Source organism: Mustela nigripes, chromosome 2 (genome assembly GCF_022355385.1).
Source record: "Mustela nigripes isolate SB6536 chromosome 2, MUSNIG.SB6536, whole genome shotgun sequence".
Lineage (NCBI taxonomy): Eukaryota > Metazoa > Chordata > Mammalia > Carnivora > Mustelidae > Mustela > Mustela nigripes.
The window spans coordinates 146,117,499-146,138,205 of NC_081558.1; the positions used below are offsets into that span (position 1 = coordinate 146,117,499).

A 20,707-nucleotide genomic window follows, 5' to 3' on the forward strand; every position below is an offset into this window, starting at 1 on the left:
AAAGGAGACAATTTTTCACTCTGATTCCCTATACCAGTCTAGTGATGGAGCTACTACAGAGAAGCTTACAGTGCCAGTTGCCAGTCCAAAGTCCAGCCTCTGCATTTGTTGGCATGCCTGTGGGTTTGTAATGCACAAAAGACTGCCAGGATCAGGGCAGGGTAGAAGTGACCCAGGCCTCTTAAGAGGGGAGGGGAGGGACTTGGGCAGCATTGTTGGTGGATGGGCCTCTGTAGAGAAACTCACACCCATTTCCCTCTGAGGCAAAAAAGTAAATTCTATTAGTTCCAACCAACCAGGACTTTTCCCGTGCCAGACATCCTGCCATGAGGAAATTTTAGAGCGGGTATGCCCAGCATGCCACCTTTCTGTAGGAATGTAAAGTTGGGCCTCCTTTCTTTCCTGATTTGTGCAGGAAGGAGCTTATTATTTGGAGGGACAGAAACCTTTTGGTTAGAAAGAATTGAAAATAAATAAAACCCTCTGGGAAAAGGTGAGTCTATCCCCCGCCCCCACCCCTCAGGCTTAAACCTAGAAAAGAAGGGAGATGGAAGGGTGAAAACACACAAGCTAGTTCAAACCCAGTTTGGGGGTTGAGGGAGAAAGAAAGATCTTTGAGCATAGAGAATTGGAAAGGCTTTGAGATAGCAGAGCCCCATTTGGATTTGGCCTGTGGTTCAACAAGTTAAACAATCGCTTGTTCTGTGGGCTGGAGTGTCAAGACAGGCAGACGTCCTCATTGACAGAGGGCGTGCTGTGTTTGTCCAGCCTGAGACCTTTTCAATGACTGTTTGTCTTTCTAGGCCAAGTGAGGGTTGGGGCTGGGTGGATCGACTCTGTGTTGCTGTTCCACTGTCTTTAACGTTGCCTGACAGATGCAAAGGTCCTCAGGATGGGTTTCAGGCTTTAAGATGGCCAAAGCCTTGGTAGCATTATCCACAAAGTGAATTTGATAAGGGATGCAAATATAACAGGGGAGGTATTTCTTAACTAAGAAGTGAAGATAACTAGGACCAAATGATAGAAATGATACGTTTTTTCTATTATGGTGAATTTTATATTAGCTTCAAAAAATCAACCAATGATGATTTCCAAATGGGTTTGGAGGTGGAAGTCATATGACGGTAAATGTTCCCATACCACTATGGGCAAGATATACAAATTTACAAGGAAATTTCTCTCTTCTTAATTCCAGTACTTGTACCTCAGTTTTTAACCTTATGTCCCAGAGGACACACAGCCCTCTCCATTACATTTCACTAAATTCAGAAAACAATGGGAATTTCTCATAGAATAAATTTAAATTCTAGAAGTCAGAGGTGTTTGAATGCTTAAATTGTGCTTAAATTCTATCTACAAGGGAAATCGACAAATGAGTTACACCAGAGAAGTATCTAGTAGGGAAAAAGATTTTTAATATATTTTAATCACAAAGGTTATGTCATTTTGCAATAAATATGGGTAGTTCCCAGCAGAATCCTCTTCTTTCACTTTTATAAATTTGAAAATGGTCTATGAAAGACTGGAAAGACTCTTCAGACCAACACTGATACATTCTGGCCTCACAATCTTGCCATGCAAACATGTATAAAATTGTTTCACGAATGACTGTCCCTTTTTTCTTCCCAAACAGGTTCAAAGTCAGAAAATGAGATACAAGACTTCCTTGGTGATGAGGAAAAGATTACGGCTTTACCGAAACTCCCTCAAAGAGTCTAGTAAGTTAAAATCCTTTTTTGAATATTGGTTTGTTTAAGTTATTTTTTTAAGTGGGAAGTTTTGTTTTTTCTTTTGGTTATGTTGGGTTGTGAGCTTGGAGGTGTTTCTTGAGTTCCAATGAAACTGAGAACAACACCTTGGTGTTTGATGCATTTGCACACAAATCAGCTACACAACGTCCCACCAGCAGCCAGCTAATCCCCCTCAATGCCTACTCATCTGGACATTCTAGAATTAATATTTGACGACTCTCTCATTGAAACAACAACCCCTGACCTTCTGTAGTTCCACTGTCACATTATTCTATGACATATTCATCTTGGATTCATTTCCAGACGATTTGATTGGAATGAGGTTTGACATGTATTGGCTTCCATGAAAGGAGCAGACTTTGATCTTGGTGATGGGGTTTACATGATATGCATCATCTTTACCAGGGACACCAGCCTTCTGCAATGTGGCAGCAACTATGTTCCCACAATGTGGTGTCTGAACAGGGAGTGACTGACAGCTGCTCTGTCAGGAATACCTTCATTGTGAAGAATTTAATTTAATATTCCATTTAGAATAAGCATATGATTTAGGGTTGGGTGTTTTCCCTTCCAGGCGCTTCTAGTTTCCCTCATTTCATTCAACTACACCACCAGCTGATGGTTGCCTCCAAGGTATTCCCTTGTTGGAAGGAAAAGCAACCTTCTTAACAAAAGTTAAATGGACAACTCGGGGAAATAGCTTTCTTCTATTATTTTGGGATAATTTGATGGCAGAATTCTCAAGAGACATGTGCTTATTATGTAAATTCAGTTGTTTTAATTCCTCAGTGCTGTTCTGGAAGATCCTTTCACCATGTTTCTTAATCTTTTTTTTTTTTTTAAGATTTTATTTATTTATTTGACAGAGACAGAGAGATTACAAGTAGGCAGAGAGGTAGGCAAAGAGAGAGGGGGAAGCAGGCTCCCTGCTGAGCAGAGAGCCTGATAGGGGGCTCCTTCCCAGGACCCTGAGATCATGACCTGAGCCTAAGGCAGAGGCTTAACCCACTGAGCCACCTAGGCACCCCCCCCCCCCATGTTTCTTAATCTTTTGTCCAAAGATATTTTGGAGAACCTTTGCTTGGAAATTAAATTTTATCCAAGTATATATGTTTTCATACTCAGTTCCATTAATGATGATTAAAACCCAAACTTCCATAGCAGAGGAGAGGAATAGCTTCCTCTATCTCCAAAATCTTAGATCTCATCTCCTTTGTACAATTTGGACTAGGACATATGGTGGGCTCCTGGGTCTTAAGTTATTTATTTATTTTTCATAGACTAGAGACAGCCTCTCACTGCAGGAATCTAAAGTCTGTCTGTGAATAGCCTATAAAGAGACTTGTCCCTTGTTTTGGTGATAACCTGGCTAGAAACAGGGAAAAAGGACTGAACAAGTGACAGCAGATCTAGATGCAGAACATTCAGACAAAAAGGCTTGCTCTTGGCCAGGCTCTGTGCAGTGGCCATCAGCTCCTGGGATCCTGCTCGAAGCATAACCTGAAACAGATAATCATTATTTAGCATTTCTTAAAATATCAAAGTAGAAAAATAGCCCAGCTATTGATCTGAAATCTCTCCTATTTCTTTCCTTCCAAAGGAGAGAGGTCAGACATTCCCTATTGAAGTCAGTAATGGAAGGAGCTCTGGCAGATGGTAGGGCCACCAAATGTCATATTTCTATACAACAGGCTGAGGTGAACAAAGGTGCTTAGGGCAGGATTCTGGACACTGGATAGATTTTGGGGTCTGGCGGTGGAACTTATTCCAAAGAGCCCCCTACAAAAGCCTCCAGTGCTTCTTTGCCTTCTGCTGAAGATCTCTGGGCTGCAGAATATGTCTCTTTTTTTCCTGCACATCAAGCAGGAAAGTGAACTCAACAATGCTGTAACCCCCAGCATGGTTAGAAATAGAATGCTCAGCCAACCATTTGGTACTGGGAGTCAAGGTGGTAAGATAACTTTCTAAAAGAGAGGAACAGCAGTCTTTAGCTTGCCCTATCAAGTCAATGAAATCTGGACTCTTTCTTTTCTTTTTTTAAGATTTTATTTATTTGTTTGACAGAGATCACAAGTAGACAGAGAGGCAGGCAGAGAGGGGGGGGGCAGGCTCCCTGCTGAGCAGAGAGCCAGATGCGGGACTTGATCCCAGGACCCTGAGGCAGAGGCTTAACCACTAAACCACCCAGGTGCCCCTGGACTCACTCTTAGCTGACACTGGAAGACTTAAAGAAACAGCTCTGAAAACTAAAACATTTCTCCCTGCCATAAGTTCCCCACCTGTCATCTACAGTTACCCGGATACTGCTTTAGAGCTTTTTTCAGAGATATGCCTTGAAGATCCTTATGTAATTACCCTGAGTTCCCTGTCTATAAATGCTCGTAGGTAAAATGGGTTTGTTTTTTCCTCCATGTCTCTGTCCCTGGGAAAATGTTCCTTTGGGAGAATTCCTGGCCCCATTTCTGTATTTAGCCAACATGTGAACCATGTGGCTCCAAGGAATCTGTAAGGATCAGGCAGCCTTAGTGACCTGCAGGTCAAGTAACCTCTGGCTACTCAAGCAGCATCTACCCTGGATGGGTCCATGTGTTTTTAGTACTTCAAGAGAATGCTGCATCTGGGAAGGAGCTCTATGGGGCCAGGCTACTGTCAATGAATTTGGCTGAATCAGACTTATTTGCCCTTTCACTGTTGGCACAAAAAGCCACACACATGTTGAAAGTTTTTCAAGGGTAAAGTTAGTATGGGTATGCAGCACACTAACACTCTACAAGTATAAAACCTCTGCTTCTTATCCCCAGAGTCTACAAAAACAGTGCTTAGAATTCAGGGGTCCACAAACTTGGAAGGGGAAAATTGTATCTTTATTTTCACCACCTTCTAATGTATAGTTAGAGTTTTTTTTTTTTCCTAATACATGTGTTGTTAACAAAAACAGGACTATTAGAGTTCACTGGCATCACAAGGCTTCCAAAAGTGTCCATGGACTAAAACAACCTAAATATCCCTGTTTTCTGCTGTTATTCAAAGCTTCTGATGCAGTGAAGTCATGGTATATATATTAAGGGATCCATTTTTGTGCAAATCAGAGATTTAATGAAAATAAAAGTGGATGATGAGTTTGATAAACATCCTAAACAGTAGGTTGCAGATCACGGAAGTTCAGGTGGAAAGGAAAATATTTTAATTGCTGGACTATTGCTGAAGTATTCCTGCACTTAGGCCTGAATGCTACAGGAGAAGCTGACTAAGCTCTATGTTGAGAGATGGTTAGGAGAAACAGCTGCAGAAGGGACCCCAGGGAAGAACACACTCCTTTTGGTTTGGGGGGGTTATATTGTTTTTTCTGGGGGGTTTGGGGGGGGAGGTTGTGTTTGCTTGTTCATTTTCCTTAAAAGGCCTTCATGAGTTCAGCCCAGACTTGCCTAAATAGCTGCAACATTCAACAGACATCTGAGTTGGGGGGAGCCTTGAAACCCCTCTAAGACCCAGCCTGACCATCATGTTGAGGAAGGGAAAACAAGACAGGGGACAAGAAAGGAGGCTTCTGTGAGCAGAAGGGTAAATTCCAGAAAGTGAGAGTATGGGAGAAGGTAAAAGCTGAGAAGGAGACAAGTCCTCAAAGTCTAGTCTCAACACTAAGTAGAAGTCCTTGGTTTCCAGAGCAGAAGGAATTTGGCTGTCAAAAGCACTCCTTCAACATTTTCTTCTCCCTTCTCTTCTCTTCTCTTTTCTTCTCTTCCCTTTCCTGCCCTTCCTTCTTCTTTCTTTCTGTGTTTTGTTTTATTTTGTTTTAATGCTAAGGCATCATCTATTGGTTGCATTGCATAAGCTCTTCCAGACAGCCAGAGGAGCAGAAAGACCTGGACTTGTCAAAGCTGAGGGAAAATGTGGAAGTTAATCCCTCCCTAAGATGCGACCCAGAGCAGGGAACAAAACATTAAATGAAGAGTCTCAAAGAATCTGCCAACCATTATAAATAAGTTAATTATTTTTTTTGAAGATTATATTTATTTGGCAGAGACAGACAGTGAGAGAGGGAGCACAAGTGGGGAGGATTAGGAGAGGGAGAAGCAGGCCTCTCACCACGCAAGGAGCTCCATAAGGGGCTACATCCCAGGACTCCAGGATCAGGACCCTAGCCAAAGGCAGATTCTTAAGGACTGAGCCACCCAGGCACCCTAAGTTAATTATTTTTTTAATTTTAAAAGAAACCCTCTTTACTAACTAGGAAACGTGTAAGAATAGTTCTTAGTGCTGGTGATGGGTGGGACAGCTCAATCAACTCCCAGTCAGACTTTCTTGCAATCTATCCAAACTTCTCACATCTGCTAGGGATACAAGGTCTTTTACTAAATCCTTAAAACTTCTCTTAAAAATCCAAACATTTCTCTGCTCTGGAATCGCTTCCTATGGCTTCTAGGGAAGCCTAAGTACTCAAGTTGGCATTTTTGGCTACAGAGAGCTAGCCAGGCAACACAGCGAGCAGCCCTTTAAATCGCCAAGCTGTGCAGCCGGCCATAGCCAGTCCGCAGCGCAAACAAAGAACACTTGGCTAGACTAGGCCGAAACGGAAAGGGTTTTTTTGTTTGGTTGTTTGGTTGGTTGGTTGGTTGGTTGGTTGGTTGTTTTTTTGTTTGTTTGTTTGTTTGTTTTCCCCGCGGGCCAATCCCCACCCCAAAACTGTGGCCCCTCAGCGCCAGAGGGCATCGCGTGAGAACAGGCCGTGGGTCCGCAGTCCCTTGCACAGCCTGGGCGGGGAAACTTGGCGTCCACTCTTCTCAGAACCCTGAAGGCTAGCCAGGAGAGAGGCAGAGACAACGGCCGCAGGCAACAAGTGGTGAGAGCTGAAACTGGAAGTGATCCCCAAGGTCCTTTCCCAAAGGCTCCGTTTGGCGGCAGGGTACAGAACTCAAGCCCGCAAACTGACTGGGGAGACCACCCGGTGAGGGAGGACCTGTTTCTCCTTGCAGCATTCCCCTAGCCTTTGTTTCTTTGGTCACCCGGTCCGCGGGACGAAGGGATTTGTGGCGAAGAGGATTCTTACCCCCCCTTGAGAGGGTAGCGTCTTGAGAGGGTAATGGGTTCGAGGTCTGCATCTCCCAGGTCATCACTGCCTCAGGCCCACTCTGGCTTGAGTCTGGGAGGGATTCTTGGGCTGGTCCTTGCAAGGAGCTGGCAAGGCCAAGTGGAAAGAATAGAGTCGGAAGGAGGGAAAGGGGTGGAAAGAATAAAGAATCCAAAGAAATGAGAGAGAGAAATGAAGGACACAAGAAATTTCGGCAAAAGCGAAAAAATAAAGCCCAAAGGCTACTAGGCTAGGAGTTCGTCTGCTCCGGGTCGGGTCGCATAGTCTGCAGTCCCTCGGGCTCCTGGGACAAACTGATGAATCAGGCCTCCATCCTCGCGCGCCCTGGGCTGCCCTTCAGCCCCGGTAGGGCTGGATCTGCCCGTCTAATAGTCCGAGTTCTTTACGTACAGCGAAACACCCCCTCCCTGAAGTCGTGGTGAAAGAAGGCAGAACCCAGCCCCGCTCACTTCCAGGAGCAGTGAGGCAGAGCCGATCTACTCAGCTTTCGAGAAAGGAGGGGGAGGGGGCTCAAGAGGTGAGAAAAGAATCCGTGCCCGGGTCAGAGCGCATGAGCAGTAGGAGAATGAAATGCTGGGGGTAGGGTGGGGTGAGGTGGAGATGCGCGGGAGCAGGAGTAAGAGAGAGAAAGAGGGAGAGAGAGAGAGAGAGAGAAGGGGGGGGGGGGGGGGTGTGTGTGTGTGTGTGTGTGTGTATCCGCGTGCGGCGGGACCTGTCATTGCTGACGTCGGGCAGGGCTGCGGGCCAATAGGCGACCTAGGTGATTGTTCCTCTCCGCGGGCCCGGGCCGTGGCCCGGAATCTCTATTCACTTCCTCACGCGTCCCGCTGCTACCTCTGTAGTGTACTGGATTTCAAGTAGACATTAAAGACCACGGGGAGTGGGTGGGGGACACAACCCTAAACTTGAGGGGAGGAAAAAAAAAAAAAAAAAACAACTTTGCATAAGTTTCTTGTGGTTGTTCTTTCCTCTCCCCGCTGTCAGGTGACTGGTGTGAACCGCCTGACCTAAGGGAGCTCTGGGGAGCCCGGGATGGGATGTAGCAGGCCGCGCTTTCCCAGACGAACTAGGCACTGAAATTAGTATATATGATCCGGAGGCTTCCGCACCACCACCACCTAAAACATCACCATTTGCCTCACGTTCATTCCCCCGCAGGGCTCCGAGACCCCGATCGCCCCAGGGAGTTGGCTGCCAAAGCACGCTTGGGGCTCAGGTCGGACTCCTCTGGAGCAGAGCCTGGGGCCCCCCAGAAACCCACACACTCAGCACTGCGCGCCCTACTGCCCTTTCCACCTGCCCCGCAGCCTCCAGCCTTCTCCCGCTCATGGAACGGCAGGGGGCTCTACCGAACTGCCGCCCAGCCTGTTCGCAGCGGAGGCGCTTGGCCTCTCGCTGTCCACTCCGTACGCTGCCGCCTCTGTCTGGCTCCCGGTCCCGGTGCTGACGGCAGAGGCCGTAGTGTGGCTGGGCTGGGCCTGCCCCCCGGGGCCTGGTGGAATGCTCAGCCCACGCCGCCCGTTCTCACGAGCGCTATTTGTCTCGACAACAGGTAGCAGCTCCGGACACCATGGCCCCCAGCTTGCTGCCGCCTCCAGCCCCTCGGTGTTCCAGGGCCTTCAAGAGCAGCCGCCCCAGGCCTCCCCTAGCGGCACTTTGAACGGACTCCTGCGTCTGGGGTTCCCTGGAGACATGTACGCGCGACCCGAGCCCTTTGCGCCAGGGCCGGTGGCCCGCAGCGACGCCCTAGCAGCTGCCGCGGCCCTGCACGGCTATGGGGGCATGAACCTGACCGTGAACCTCGCCGCGCCCCACGGTCCCGGCGCCTTCTTCAGATACATGCGCCAGCCGATCAAACAGGAGCTCATCTGCAAGTGGCTGGCAGCGGATAGCCCCGCGCCTCCGCGCCTCTGCTCCAAAACTTTCAGCACCATGCACGAGCTGGTCACGCACGTCACGGTGGAACACGTCGGCGGCCCGGAGCAGGCCAACCACATCTGCTTCTGGGAGGAGTGTCCGCGCCAGGGCAAGCCCTTTAAAGCCAAATACAAACTTGTAAATCACATCCGCGTGCACACGGGCGAGAAACCCTTCCCCTGTCCTTTCCCGGGGTGTGGGAAGGTCTTTGCTAGATCAGAAAATCTCAAAATACACAAAAGAACTCACACAGGTCAGTATTCGGCACTGTCTGTCTCGTCTGGACCCTCTGGGGAAGCAGGCGGCCTCTTCTGGGCCCTCGGGGCTGGATTTCCTTCCTCAAGTTCCATCTGGGAGGAGGGGGGATTTCTTGGTGTTCCATGAGCCAAGTCCATAAAATATTAATTATGTCCTTCTATTAGAATCACGGAAGTTTCCTGAGGCTGTGTGTGGGGAGGACAGTGCAGGATTTTTGCTCTTGGGGAGGGGGCAAGTGTGAACGTGCTTGGGTCTCTGTGTGTGCAAGTGTGTGTTCCCTATCATCAAGTTTGATTTTTCAGGTTTTAAAATGGTACTGTTCCTCAAAGTCGTAAAGACATAGAACCAATTTAATTTTCCTGATCTATTTAGAATCCTGTCGAAGGTACTCTTCCATGGGGTGGCTGACCACCACCTGAACTGAGGGGTCATGAGGCAGTTGGTGCCTTTAAGATTTAGGGTCTCGTGGGCTAACTTTGCCCCCGTTTGGGAGCCTTGGTGACCTGACACTTGGGAAATTTGACAAACCTTTTTGCTTCAGCAGAGATCCAAGGAGACTCATCTGCCTTAAATGTCATTTACTGAGCTGTTAAGTGAAATGGGGACATGTGTCAGCCGCATCTGTTAGTTCTAGTTAAGAAAAGGAGCCTGCTCAGGAGCACGCAAAGTTGAACTCCTCTGGCCAGAAGCATCTCTAATTAATGCAATTGCAAGGAGAAAGTTTTCACACTTCCCAGAACAGCCTGTGAAGTTACATTGATTAGTTTAGCAGGCAATGTTGTACTATCCCTAGCTAGGGTTTTCCTCACCCAAACTCTCTGGAAGCAAGAAATCAACAGTTCCCCTCCTCTATTGGGGGTGGGGGGGGGTGGTAGGAGAAGGGAACTAGTGGGGAGAGAAGAGGATGAAATAAGTTTCAGGTTGGTGCCCCACTTCTCTTACTCTCTTGAAGCTCTACCTTACTCACCTCTATTCTTGGTGGAAATATCTGCAAGCATTAGTTGAAGAACTCCCCCAGGCTGGCACAGCTGGGGAAAGAAATTTGCAAGCCCGCTTTCTCTCCCAAACCTTGCATATCAGGGAAGTTCCCTAGCCATGACACTGGCACAGGAGGAATCCAGACCAAAGTTCACTCTTAGTCTCCTACTTTAATTACATAGCATATCTAGAAATGTACAGTTTTCCGTACTGTTTCCAGTATCCTTCCCCCCACCCCAGGCGCGCAAGCATTTGTTCCCCCTTCCCAACCTCCGAATTTTATCCCGGGGGAGGGGAGAAGTGAGGTCCCATCACCTCCCACAGTCTCGCTACTCCAGGAGCTGACGGCCCGTACTGCGAAGATAGACACCCAGTCCTGAGCCAGACAAGGAACTCATTTTTAATGACAGGGTTTTTTTTTAAACAAACAAACTTTTACTGCTCTTTGCCGGCCTACTGTTTGAAGTCCATGAAGCAGAAAATGGTTAAACTCTTAGTGCAATCGACCTACAGCAGAGAAGCAAGTTCAGTGCGCCTGGGCTGGCTCAGGTTTGCGTCTATTCAGGACAGAATTCTAAGTGCGTCCTTTCCACTGGCAGTCCTGATTCATTATCGCTGGAGTTTAAAAAAAAAAAAAAATCTACTGAGCCTCGCTTGCTCCGGCGTTTCCTTCAAACCCCCCTCCTAAGTAATGAAAAGAGAGAGAGAGAAGAGAAACAAAAAACAAAATGTTTCTCAAATGGCAATAGACCTCACTACAAATTATTCATGAAGACAGTTCTCGATTCAACAGGAAAATAATTGCCTTTTCAAATATTAATGGCGTTTCATTTCCTCGAGTCGCGGAAGCGGCGAACAGGAGCTGATTTCTCAAGAGTTGAGATTCTCCCGGATCTGAATCCCGGGCCTGGCTTCGGAGGCAGCTGCCCCAAGCCCATGCCGAAAGGTTTCACTTTGTGGCGGTCACAGCAATCCCGGAACAATGGTGCCGCCGCGAGGGAGATGCGGGCCAGTCGCCGCGCCCCAGCCGGACCCCGCCGCCTGCCCCCCTTTCGGGGGCCCTCAGCTGGGGGATTGCCCCACCTTCCTAGACAGTCTATAGAGAGAGGCAGGGCTGGGTATCCAAGGTAGAAAGAGTCTGCGCCGGGACACAGACGCTCGATAACCTGGCCCAGCCACAAGTGCGAGAAAATGGCGCTAGCGGAACTGCGCCGCAGCTTGCGAATGCGAACTTTGTCAGGCGGGCTTGGCGCAGGGCCGGGGAGGAGGCCTCTCCCGGGTGCTGAGCCTCAGGGAGGGGATTCCGGGCCTTTCAAGACTTAACCCCGGGCTAAAGTTGAGGCCGCTCGGGACCCGCTGCAGGGCCCTAGCCTAACCCTGCCTCTCCACATCTACCCACGCACCCACCCATCTAGGGCGCAGCGCCCAGATCTGGTGGGAAGGAAGGGGGCGGGATACAGTGCATTGGGGGTGGGAGTGGGGGCGCGTTGTTAGGCAAGGAGTCCAGGGAGCCTCCTGCAGCTGGGGAGAGGCCGGGAGGGCGCGGGGCAGGGGGCACGGCCTCACCTGGCATCCCTGGGGCCTCCGAACTTCCAAGCTGCTCGAATCACCTTCAGTGCCCTGTTTTTTCCCTCTGCTCCTCGTCTGGGATGAAATCATTGTTTCTGTTTTACATGAATGTCCAACGAGGTGCCCACAAATGGGATAAGTGTGTGTGGGAATATTTGGGGGGGGGGCAATCAACCTCAAATTCTATTCCTCCTCTGTGTTCTCAGCAAATCTTGTTTTCTTTTGCAGGCCCTGAACTGCATGGTTCTTGTAAGTGATTTTAGAAAGAAAAGAAGGAAGGGAGAAAGAAAAGTTTTAGTTTTGCAGATGCCAAAAGGGATCAGAGGGGAGAAAACAAGGGGCAAATAGGGAAACTGATGTATTCTCCATCTTTCCTATTTTTAATAAAATGGTACCGGCATGCGGAGAAATGGCAGAGGCCAGCACCGCCCAGTGCTCCACTGTACTAGCAGTACTCCTGCAGGGTCAGGACGCAGCGACCGGTCGGTGCCAGAACCCTGGGCTCACCATCCGCAGCTGCACGGAGGCGAGGGTTGTGCGCAAACCTTTGACTCCGCCTGAGCTGCAGCCTGGCTCAGCACTAAGTCTTTGTTTGTTCAAACCTGCCCCAAAGCACCCGTCTTTCCTGGAAGCGGCGGGAGAAGCGACCACAAAGGCAACAGTCCTCCAGCCATGCATCTCTTTCTTAGCCAGACGCTTGGTAGCCTTTCTCTCAATCTAGAGCGCCCAGTGGCATCCATTTGTTTAAGACGCCTACATACTTCCTCCCCACCTTTCCACAGCATCTGCAGCTCCAGCAGGAACCTGGGCTTCCAGGTTCTTGGGGTCTTTTCCACCCCTACATTCCAGCGAATCCAGCCGCCGGTGAGCTCCGGGATTGGGGCTCGGTCCTCGGCGAATATTTCCACCCTAACGCGCGCTCGCGCCTTCCCGCGGCTCTACAGGGGATCGCACCGCGGATCCGAGCCCCAGGCGGGTCTACCCTGGCCGCCCGCTTGTCTTCCTGGCCTGGTCTTATCTCAGCAGCTGCGCTCATCCGGAAACCGCCGAGCTCAAGAGTACGATTACGCGAGAGGCCTCGGATCCCGCTTGGCCCAGGGAAACCCTGCAGCGCCCGTCTCTCAGTTCAGACCTGCGAGGCCCGACCGCCGGGCGTGGGTGGTCTGGGGAGGCTATTCGACCTCTCAAGTCATTTTGGACTGGGAGAGCCGGCTGCCCGCGGCAGTGTCTCCGGGAGGCCGCTAGAGCAGCGTAATAAAATATTATTGCCGGCGCGCGTAACTGGAGGGATTCCGGACGGTTTAGGCAAGATTTGAAGAATGCTGCTAAATGTTTGCCCTCAGGGGGTGGAAGGGAAGGGGGAGGGGGCTCCATTTCCCGTAAAAATCGCGTCTGAAGTGAATCATTGCTCAGAATACCTTTCCCTGCAGCACGAATCCACATTATGCATATGCCGTATGCATGGGCTGCGCATCTTTAAATTATTCCATCGCCTTGGCGTTTGCACAAAACCTACTTGAGGAAACAGTTTGGGCCACGGTGGGGTGTGCGCGAGGTGAACCGCTGGATGGTGTGTGTGTTTGTGGGGGCGGGGGGGGGGGGGGGAGAGAAACGTTTGGCTAGAACCAGCAACTTTAAATTAAGCCGATGCTAGCTCCTCAGTCAACTTACTTCGGGCAAAGGTACTTCTTGGCCCCGGGTGGGGAAATTTGGAGGAAAACAACCGGAATGGATCACGATGGAAACTCGACAAAGATGGAGTCTGTGTCGCTCCTCCTCCTCTGTACCCTCCCCCCCCCACCCCCTGGCCCAGGCGGGAGAGGGGGAGGGGTGGCGGCGTGCTGGAGGAAGCTCGGTGCGCGTTATGAGCGGGAGAAGGGGGTGCTGGTCCTGAGAGGCGAAAAGGAAAGAGGTTTCTGAAAATCTTCTGTGGGTCTTTTCTAAAAAATGAAAGAGAAATTGAGAAGGGCGGTGAGGCCGGGCCGGGTCCACGACCCACGCACGCTAATGTCTCTGCCTTGCCTCCACCAGGGGAGAAGCCCTTCAGGTGCGAGTTCGAGGGCTGCGAGCGGCGCTTCGCCAACAGCAGCGACCGCAAGAAGCACTCGCACGTGCACACGAGCGACAAGCCATACACGTGCAAAGTGCGCGGCTGCGACAAGTGCTACACGCACCCCAGCTCTCTGCGTAAGCACATGAAGGTGCACGGGCGCTCACCGCCGCCGCCTAGCTCTGGCTACGACTCGGCCACGCCGTCTGCCCTCGTGTCGCCCTCGTCGGACTTCGGCCGCGAGCCCCCGGTGGCCTCCTCGGCGGCGGCGGTGGCGCGTGGCGCCGAACTGAGCGAATGGTACGTGTGTCAGGGCGCCGACCCCGCCGCAGCTGCCCCCGGCGCGCCCCCAAGCCCCCAGCCACCACCTGGCCCAGTCGCCGCCACCGCCTCCAGTATTAGGGCTGCTGCTGTGGTTGCCGCTTCTGGTACACGGACTGCTAGTCTCGGCGGGGTTATTGAGGCTTGAAGAGAGGGTGAGGAAGAAAGAAAGGAAGGGAAGGAGGAAGAAAGGAAGGTAACCATTAAAGGTTGTTAGAGTTCGTATAGGGTATTGATACAATGTCCGTTATTTTGAAATATAAATATGTAAATATGGTTCCCATATTTATTCCACAGTGACACCCAGCACCCTCCACCCACTCACAGAAACACCCTCGAGACTGGGTGGCGTGACCCCAGTGTTCGTGTAGAGAAAGTACAGAAAGATTCAGGGAGAAGGGGGAAAAGACACATTATAAGAATTTATGTGCAAACTTGGCAACTGCAGGCGGTGAAATTAAGATCACAAAGTCCTCTCCTGGTTCACAGAATGAGAAATGTTTTGCTCAAGGCCTGGGTGGCTCGGATTGCCACCCCTACTCTCTCCCCAGCCCCCATTTGGAGTCTCCTCCACAGTTGCAATCGCAGAAGGTGGCAGAGGAAATTCTGAGCCGAAATCTTGCCTATTTCCTTCTACTTTTGCCTCTCTACATTTCCCCCCTCCTTCAGCTATTGAAACAAAAATGCACAAGCCACAGATCCCAATTTTTCCAACTACTTATACAAAGGAGGCCAAAGGGAGAGGGGCTTAAGCACCCAACCCTAGGCATCATGTGCCACTCTCCCACAGACTGGCTCAAGCACATAAATTTATCTGTTTGCCTGTCCGTTTGCCCCGTATACATTTTATACTGGGGTAGGGTGTGAGTCCTAACAACAGAAAATGCAAACAAAAGAGTGCTAGATGGGCTTTTGGATTCAGTACTCTGAAGACTCTGAGGACCAATCACCCTCTTCCCACAACACCCCACCCCCTTGTAGAGGTGCTGCCTGTGGAATACTGTGGGTGCTTGGCACTGGGGGTACAGAGTGGGCCAATGACGTCACAGAGCCAAGGCCTCCACAGTGAAGGGATTTGGCCTAGGCAATAGTGTCTGGATAAATCACACCAAAAAAACAAAAAACCCAAACCCAAAACAAAACAAAACACACCTCACAGTTGTTGGTCTTATTTTTTAAAAAGCTGTGCATGTGGTGGGGCGTAGACAAGAGATGCGCTGCAATGATAAATATTTTAAAGGTAAACACCCAATGGATCTAGATTGAATGTGTATTCTATACGCTGTGTACCAAGTCCCCACATAAAGAACCAGATGTTGGTGGCAGAGGAGAGGAAAGTCTTTGCAATTGTTGCCCTGCAGGGGAGAAATCAGGGCCTGTTTCCCAGTCTACCACCCTCTGCAGGGAGGATGGGGCTACCCTAAATCCTTGCTAACATGAGGGAGGAGGGTAGAAAGAAAAAGAAAGGTGGAAAAAGCTTTGGTAGCCCTATCCCGATCCCTTAAGAATTTAGACATAGGTAGGGCAGTGGTAGTCCCACCTAGGGGGAGCCCCCTAGACAGCCCAACAAACAAGTCCTGGTCCTGCCACTCTGCTGGGTTTTCTTCTACACTCTTCTCTTCAGACACTATTAGACAATTTTCACTCCTGCCCTGCTTCCCCATTTTCATCAGATAAATGATGTCCTAACTGTAGTGGATTTGTTTTCATTATCCCTAATAAAAACCAGAATATACGAAATATATCCTTAGCGAATCCATTCTTGTGGAAGTGGTACTGCAATCCCCTCCCCCACTCCCTTACCCATACAATAGAGTCCAGAGGCCGCCTGGCCAAGGGCAGGCGGTCTGCGGCAAACAGCTCGTTCCCATCGGGAAACGACCGCCCCACCACCAAGGTGCAAGAGGGCATCTGAAGAACTTGCTTCTTCTGACGTTACAAAATTCTCCCCTCTCCAAATAGGATTCATTTCTTTCTCTAATATTTCTGGACCGCGGTTTGCGTTCTACTCCAATACAAAATAGTAAAATAAAATAAAAATGCTTGGTCGGCCACTAATCGCCTTTAATTTTTCATTTGCTTGTTACAGATGTCCACCGCGTTGCTCGCAAGGTAATCTCGCCCAACGCAGCTGAGCGCCCGCATCTAGCGCCTGCGACATCAAAGGGTCCGCGCACAAAGCAATGTTTCTTCGCCACGGTGCATCTTCATGGTAAGTTAGGATTTCTATGGCAATGGGCAAGTTGCACTGAAATCCTGAAAGGCCGAGCCTGGAGCCCGTCCAGGCTTTTCATTAAGGACATAATATTTACGTCTAACAGGCCTTTTTTCTTGTGTATACAAGTATATATTTTTGTTTGACGCGGACTAAATCATTTTCATTTAATTTCCGGTAAACAAAACCCACGCGAATGGGCACTTGTTCCCGATCATAATAAAAATGGATAATAATGTGAGGGAAGAAAAGGGCCGCTTGAATCGCCGCTCAGCCCTCTTTGTTTCTGCTTTCTGCGGTGATCAGAGGGCGCATTTGGGTTTGATGGCGAGTTTCTAAAGGCGAGGAAATGGTTTGTAAGAGGGGAAAGAAAAGGAGAAAGGTCTAATCAAGCTCGGGTTGTTCAAAGAGTCGGGTTTTGGGGTTGAAAGTGTGAGTTTGACGGTGCATCAGCATGCCGCGTTAGGCTCGCCATGGAAATGCGCGCGGGGAGCGGCCGCTTCAAAGGCGGCACACTTCACTGCAGACACTCTATTAAGATACATTTGCGCTGACCTTTGCTTTCACGCCATTTAATACTGTCACTGCGTTCTCCAGTATATACTTCCTCTTTGGGACCAGCCTTGCCCGCGTTTAGGGGTTCACCCCACACTTCTGTGGGGAGGGGTCGCTTCTGTGCCAGGGACGCCTTCAGGAGAGGGAGGAGCCGGACTCCGTACTTCTTGACTGCGCCCCCAAGAAGCTCCAGGGTCAAGAGTAAATAACTTCAGGGCAATCTCAGAAGCTTAACAAATGAGCATCCCCAGCTCCATTTTGTGCGAAGCGCCTCTCCTGCAACTTGAGCAGGGTGGAGGCCTGAATTTGAAAGGCACTTGTGGAGGGGGCACTCTGGATGAGGTCGGTGGTAGAGTTCAGACTGTGCCTTTGGGACATTTCCACTCTGGCCCCCAGAGCAGCCCATTCTGCCCCTCCATACCAGAAATCTCTTGCAGCCCCTGCCTCACACTTGTTTCTCCTTGGCATGGGGTATAGGATACCCCTCAGGCCTACTCTGGCCCTGGGCATGAACTCAAGAGCCCAAGGCCAAGGGGATAGGGAAGATGGCAGGAAAGTTAGAAGTCCATGTTCCCTTAATTGTCTTGTTGTTTATTTTATCCAAGTACCCCAGTGAATAGGGGAAAAATAAACACGGTGAAAAAAAAAATCAAACAGTAGAGTCTTCTTTAGTGCCAGTCCTTGTGGTTGAATAAAAAGGATGGTCCGCTTTCTATTGAGCTGAGAAATCTTTGAAGTGGGAGTTATTATCTGAGACATTCCTGCTTGTCGTCCTAACAACGCTGATGAAACGTAAAAGGTTCTTTGTCAGCGATTTGTTCTCCTCTCTGTCAAACTCCCTCTGCCCCGTTAGTTTCAAACCGTTTCTAAAGAGATAAAATCAAACTTCTCTTAAAAAAAAAAAAAAAAAAAAAAAAAAAACAAGAAACAAAAAAACATGCACACTACATCAACTGATACCTTTAGGACTAAGTCCTGCTACAGAAAAAACAAAAGCGACACAGAGATATCAGGTCCAAGGTCTGTGAAGGTGCACAGATGTTGAGGGGGCCCTTTACACTGGCTCTGGAACGGGGAGAAAAGAATGCAGAGAAGGTGTAGGCAGAGGGTACATACCCCAAGCACACACTGTGTGTCTGCTTCTCTCTGCACTGGCCTGCACTCATCAGTCCCATCGGGGTACTTGGATGAGCCTCCTTGGGACCCTCCTTAAACTCCCAATATTCTTACCAACCACCCTTGGAACCTAAGGCTGCAGCCAAGCAATTGTTAATATTTCCTGCTCCTTCAAAGATGATCCTCTTTAAAATAGACCCATTGTGTGTTTCTTCCTACTAGCAGCAAGCAATCAGAAAGCCCCTTTTGCCATTAATAGAAAGTAGAGTGGCTTGAGGGAGGGACGTTTTTTATAATTTCCTGTTTTCTTCAGAATCTTGGCAACTGGAGTTCAGAAAGTTCAGTTTACAAGATAGTGTCCCCAAAGTGCATGCAAATACCCTCCTCCCATCCACATATGCAGTTCTGGAAAGAAAATTTCACCCTGTCCGGCTTTCCCCAAACCTCCCAATGTGGTTTTAAAGGTGGTTTAAATAAACCAGGATGTACCGGCCTCCCCACTCTGTGTGTGCCGAATAAATGATTTGTAAAGAAGTTTCCCCAAGCTGTAACCCATGCTGTTATTATAGTTGCTGCAAAATGTTGTCTCTTATATGGATTTTTATTTGTTTACTGGAGGTCCCCATATGTTTGTTTATATCACTAATTTATGGAAAAATGTAATGATTGCAATGAATGTGAATTATACAGACAGGCAAATGTTTTGTAATCATAAATTCACACACACACACACACACACACACGCACAAAGCTTGACTGAAATCTTAGACTATTTGGTACATCTCCACCCACACTGTTTGTGATTTATCAGCTCTCCCCTTACATCGTAAATTATGAACTAACCTGAAAGGGAAAAAAAATTGTTTTGTATTTGATTGAAAGTGATTGTTCAATGAAAAACATAGTTGAAAGCTGTGGCTTTAATCTTGTTGTTAATATGTAAATGAATTAAAATCTGTGATTCTCTTTCCCTCCAAAGAGCGTTGTGTACATGGAGCTCCATTTTGCTGTTTTCTTTGGTAATAAATGTTGTGATGTTTCCCTTCCTCTTTTGAATTCGAGTGTCCTGTTATTATTGCTTCATCATCAGGGAAAGATCTGGGGTCCTCCTGAAGCCTCCACTCCTTTTCCCTGCCTTCCCTTGCGGTTTTACAGGAATACCTCTGAAGCCTAGTTGTTCCAGGCAGCAAAACGGAGGGACCCACTGAAGAGGCCATTGTGAAGGAGGCCTCCCTCGCCCCCAATTTCACCCCAGGAACACTGACATTCATCAGCCAGTTTACATTATAGGAGGGGGAGAAGTAAACCGATGCTCCCAATGTCTTCTTGGAAAGGTAGCCTTCCCACTCCTCGGACATGGCGCGCCCTCTCACGAACTACCTTTGACTTCCCAGACAAAAGCTTAATAGTTGTCGGGAATAAACACAGGGAAAGAAAAAAAAGGTGAAACTGGCTTAAGCCTCGGACACAGTTGCCCGCAGGAGTCTTCCTAGCTGGATCTCACTCCCTCCTGGAGGAGCGGATGCTCAGACTTCAAGGCTCCGCCATTTGAGTGCGGCGAAAGGCCAAGCCCTGAGACTGGCCACGGGTTTTAGCTTCCGGTGCGGGAGTTCTTTTTGGTCCTGCCACTAAAGAAATTATTTCAGATGTAACAGAACCTCTTAAAACGTCGGAGCCTTCCTACCACCTCCACTGAGCTCACGGAGCCCCGAGGGCTTGGCCACGCCTCGCCTCACCGCACCCCCTCCTGTGCAGGCTCGGGGTCCACAAACACTTTGCCTCGACGCTTTCAACTAGTTCCCGTGGGTGCGGCTAGGAGTCGGGGGCTGCGCTGAGTGGGAGGGTCACAGCTGTTGGGTTTGGAGTACTAGGTCTCCGTAGAGAACACCTTGAAGAAGCAGCTCTTGGGGCCAAGGCTGCAGTCCTGAGAAAGTTGGGGGAAGGACCCCGGCACGCAAAGGCGAGAGGGCGACGCGCAGGTGTGAAAAGAGCTAGGGGAAGGCCCCAGGGGCTGCCAAGACCGGCCCGAGTCGCTGGGAAGCGCGAGGGAGGAGGGCCATAGGACATTAGTACAGGGATTTGCGCCCCCTCCCGTCCCTCTCGAGGAAAGGTCCGCCTCCTGCGGCTCAGGGACAAGTTAGACGGGCCTCTACTGCTGCTTCAGTGTCCCCTACACGGCTTCCTTGAGACAGAACTCATTAAAGCCCTTTCACCGACAGTCACGGTGCTGGGGAGCAGGTGGGGATTAGGAAGGAACCACCAGCTCACCGCTTCGCTCCGTCCGCGCACACAGAGAGCCCAAACTCAGGCCTTTCACCCGCCCTCGGCCTCCCTCTTACGATAGCCCTGTGCAGCTAGGGCGCCCTGGAGTGTAGGATCGAACCACTCCTGGGAGTGGAGGGAGAAGAGAGTGTGAGGAGGGGTGGCTGCCCTTGGCATCCAGCGCTTGTGCTCTGGGACATTTCAGCGCCCCTGACGCTAACAGAGCTCAGGCTTCTTTCCAGAAACCATTATTTTTTGGCAGAATGCTGAATGGTGTAACCTTTGGCGGGGGGCGGGGGGTGAATTAACCGGTCCCCAAGTGCCCTTGGCTAGCCTCACCCTAGACACAAACGCACGTGTCCTCTGGGGGTTACCCCCCTCCTAGCGCGGAGTGGCTGCGGCAAGGACCGTTTGGGGGTACATTAGCCTGTTAATGATCTCCACCGAGCATTTCCTCCTCTGTCATCTGAGTCAGAGCACCAGGCAAAAACTTCCGGCGTGGTGGGAAGCTTTTGGATAGGAGCCAGTGTCTCAGGCTTGTCCACATACGGCCCCTGGATAAGTGATGAAACCTCCTTGTGCTTCAGTTTCCTCATCTGGTAAAACAGAATTATTATTATTTAAAA

At 49.6% G+C, this 20,707-nt stretch overlaps 1 protein-coding gene and 1 long non-coding RNA gene across 2 annotated transcripts; one reads left to right on the forward strand and one right to left on the reverse strand.

The window, feature by feature from the left end:
• The first annotated feature begins 357 nt into the window (after positions 1–357).
• Positions 358–18,875, forward strand: ZIC4 (Zic family member 4). Its single transcript, XM_059391779.1, is given in 6 exon segments — positions 358–471; positions 473–493; positions 1,634–1,718; positions 8,393–9,010; positions 13,594–13,912; positions 16,023–18,875. Coding segments are annotated over 6 exon segments (1,158 nt in total). The 3' UTR covers positions 16,024–18,875.
• On the reverse strand, positions 10,375–12,365 carry LOC132012152 (uncharacterized). The gene is made up of 2 exons (XR_009402541.1): positions 11,560–12,365; positions 10,375–11,089 (listed from the first exon to the last, which is right to left on the reverse strand). It is a non-coding gene; the product is annotated as an uncharacterized LOC132012152 (long non-coding RNA).
• Positions 18,876–20,707: the final 1,832 nt, after the last annotated feature.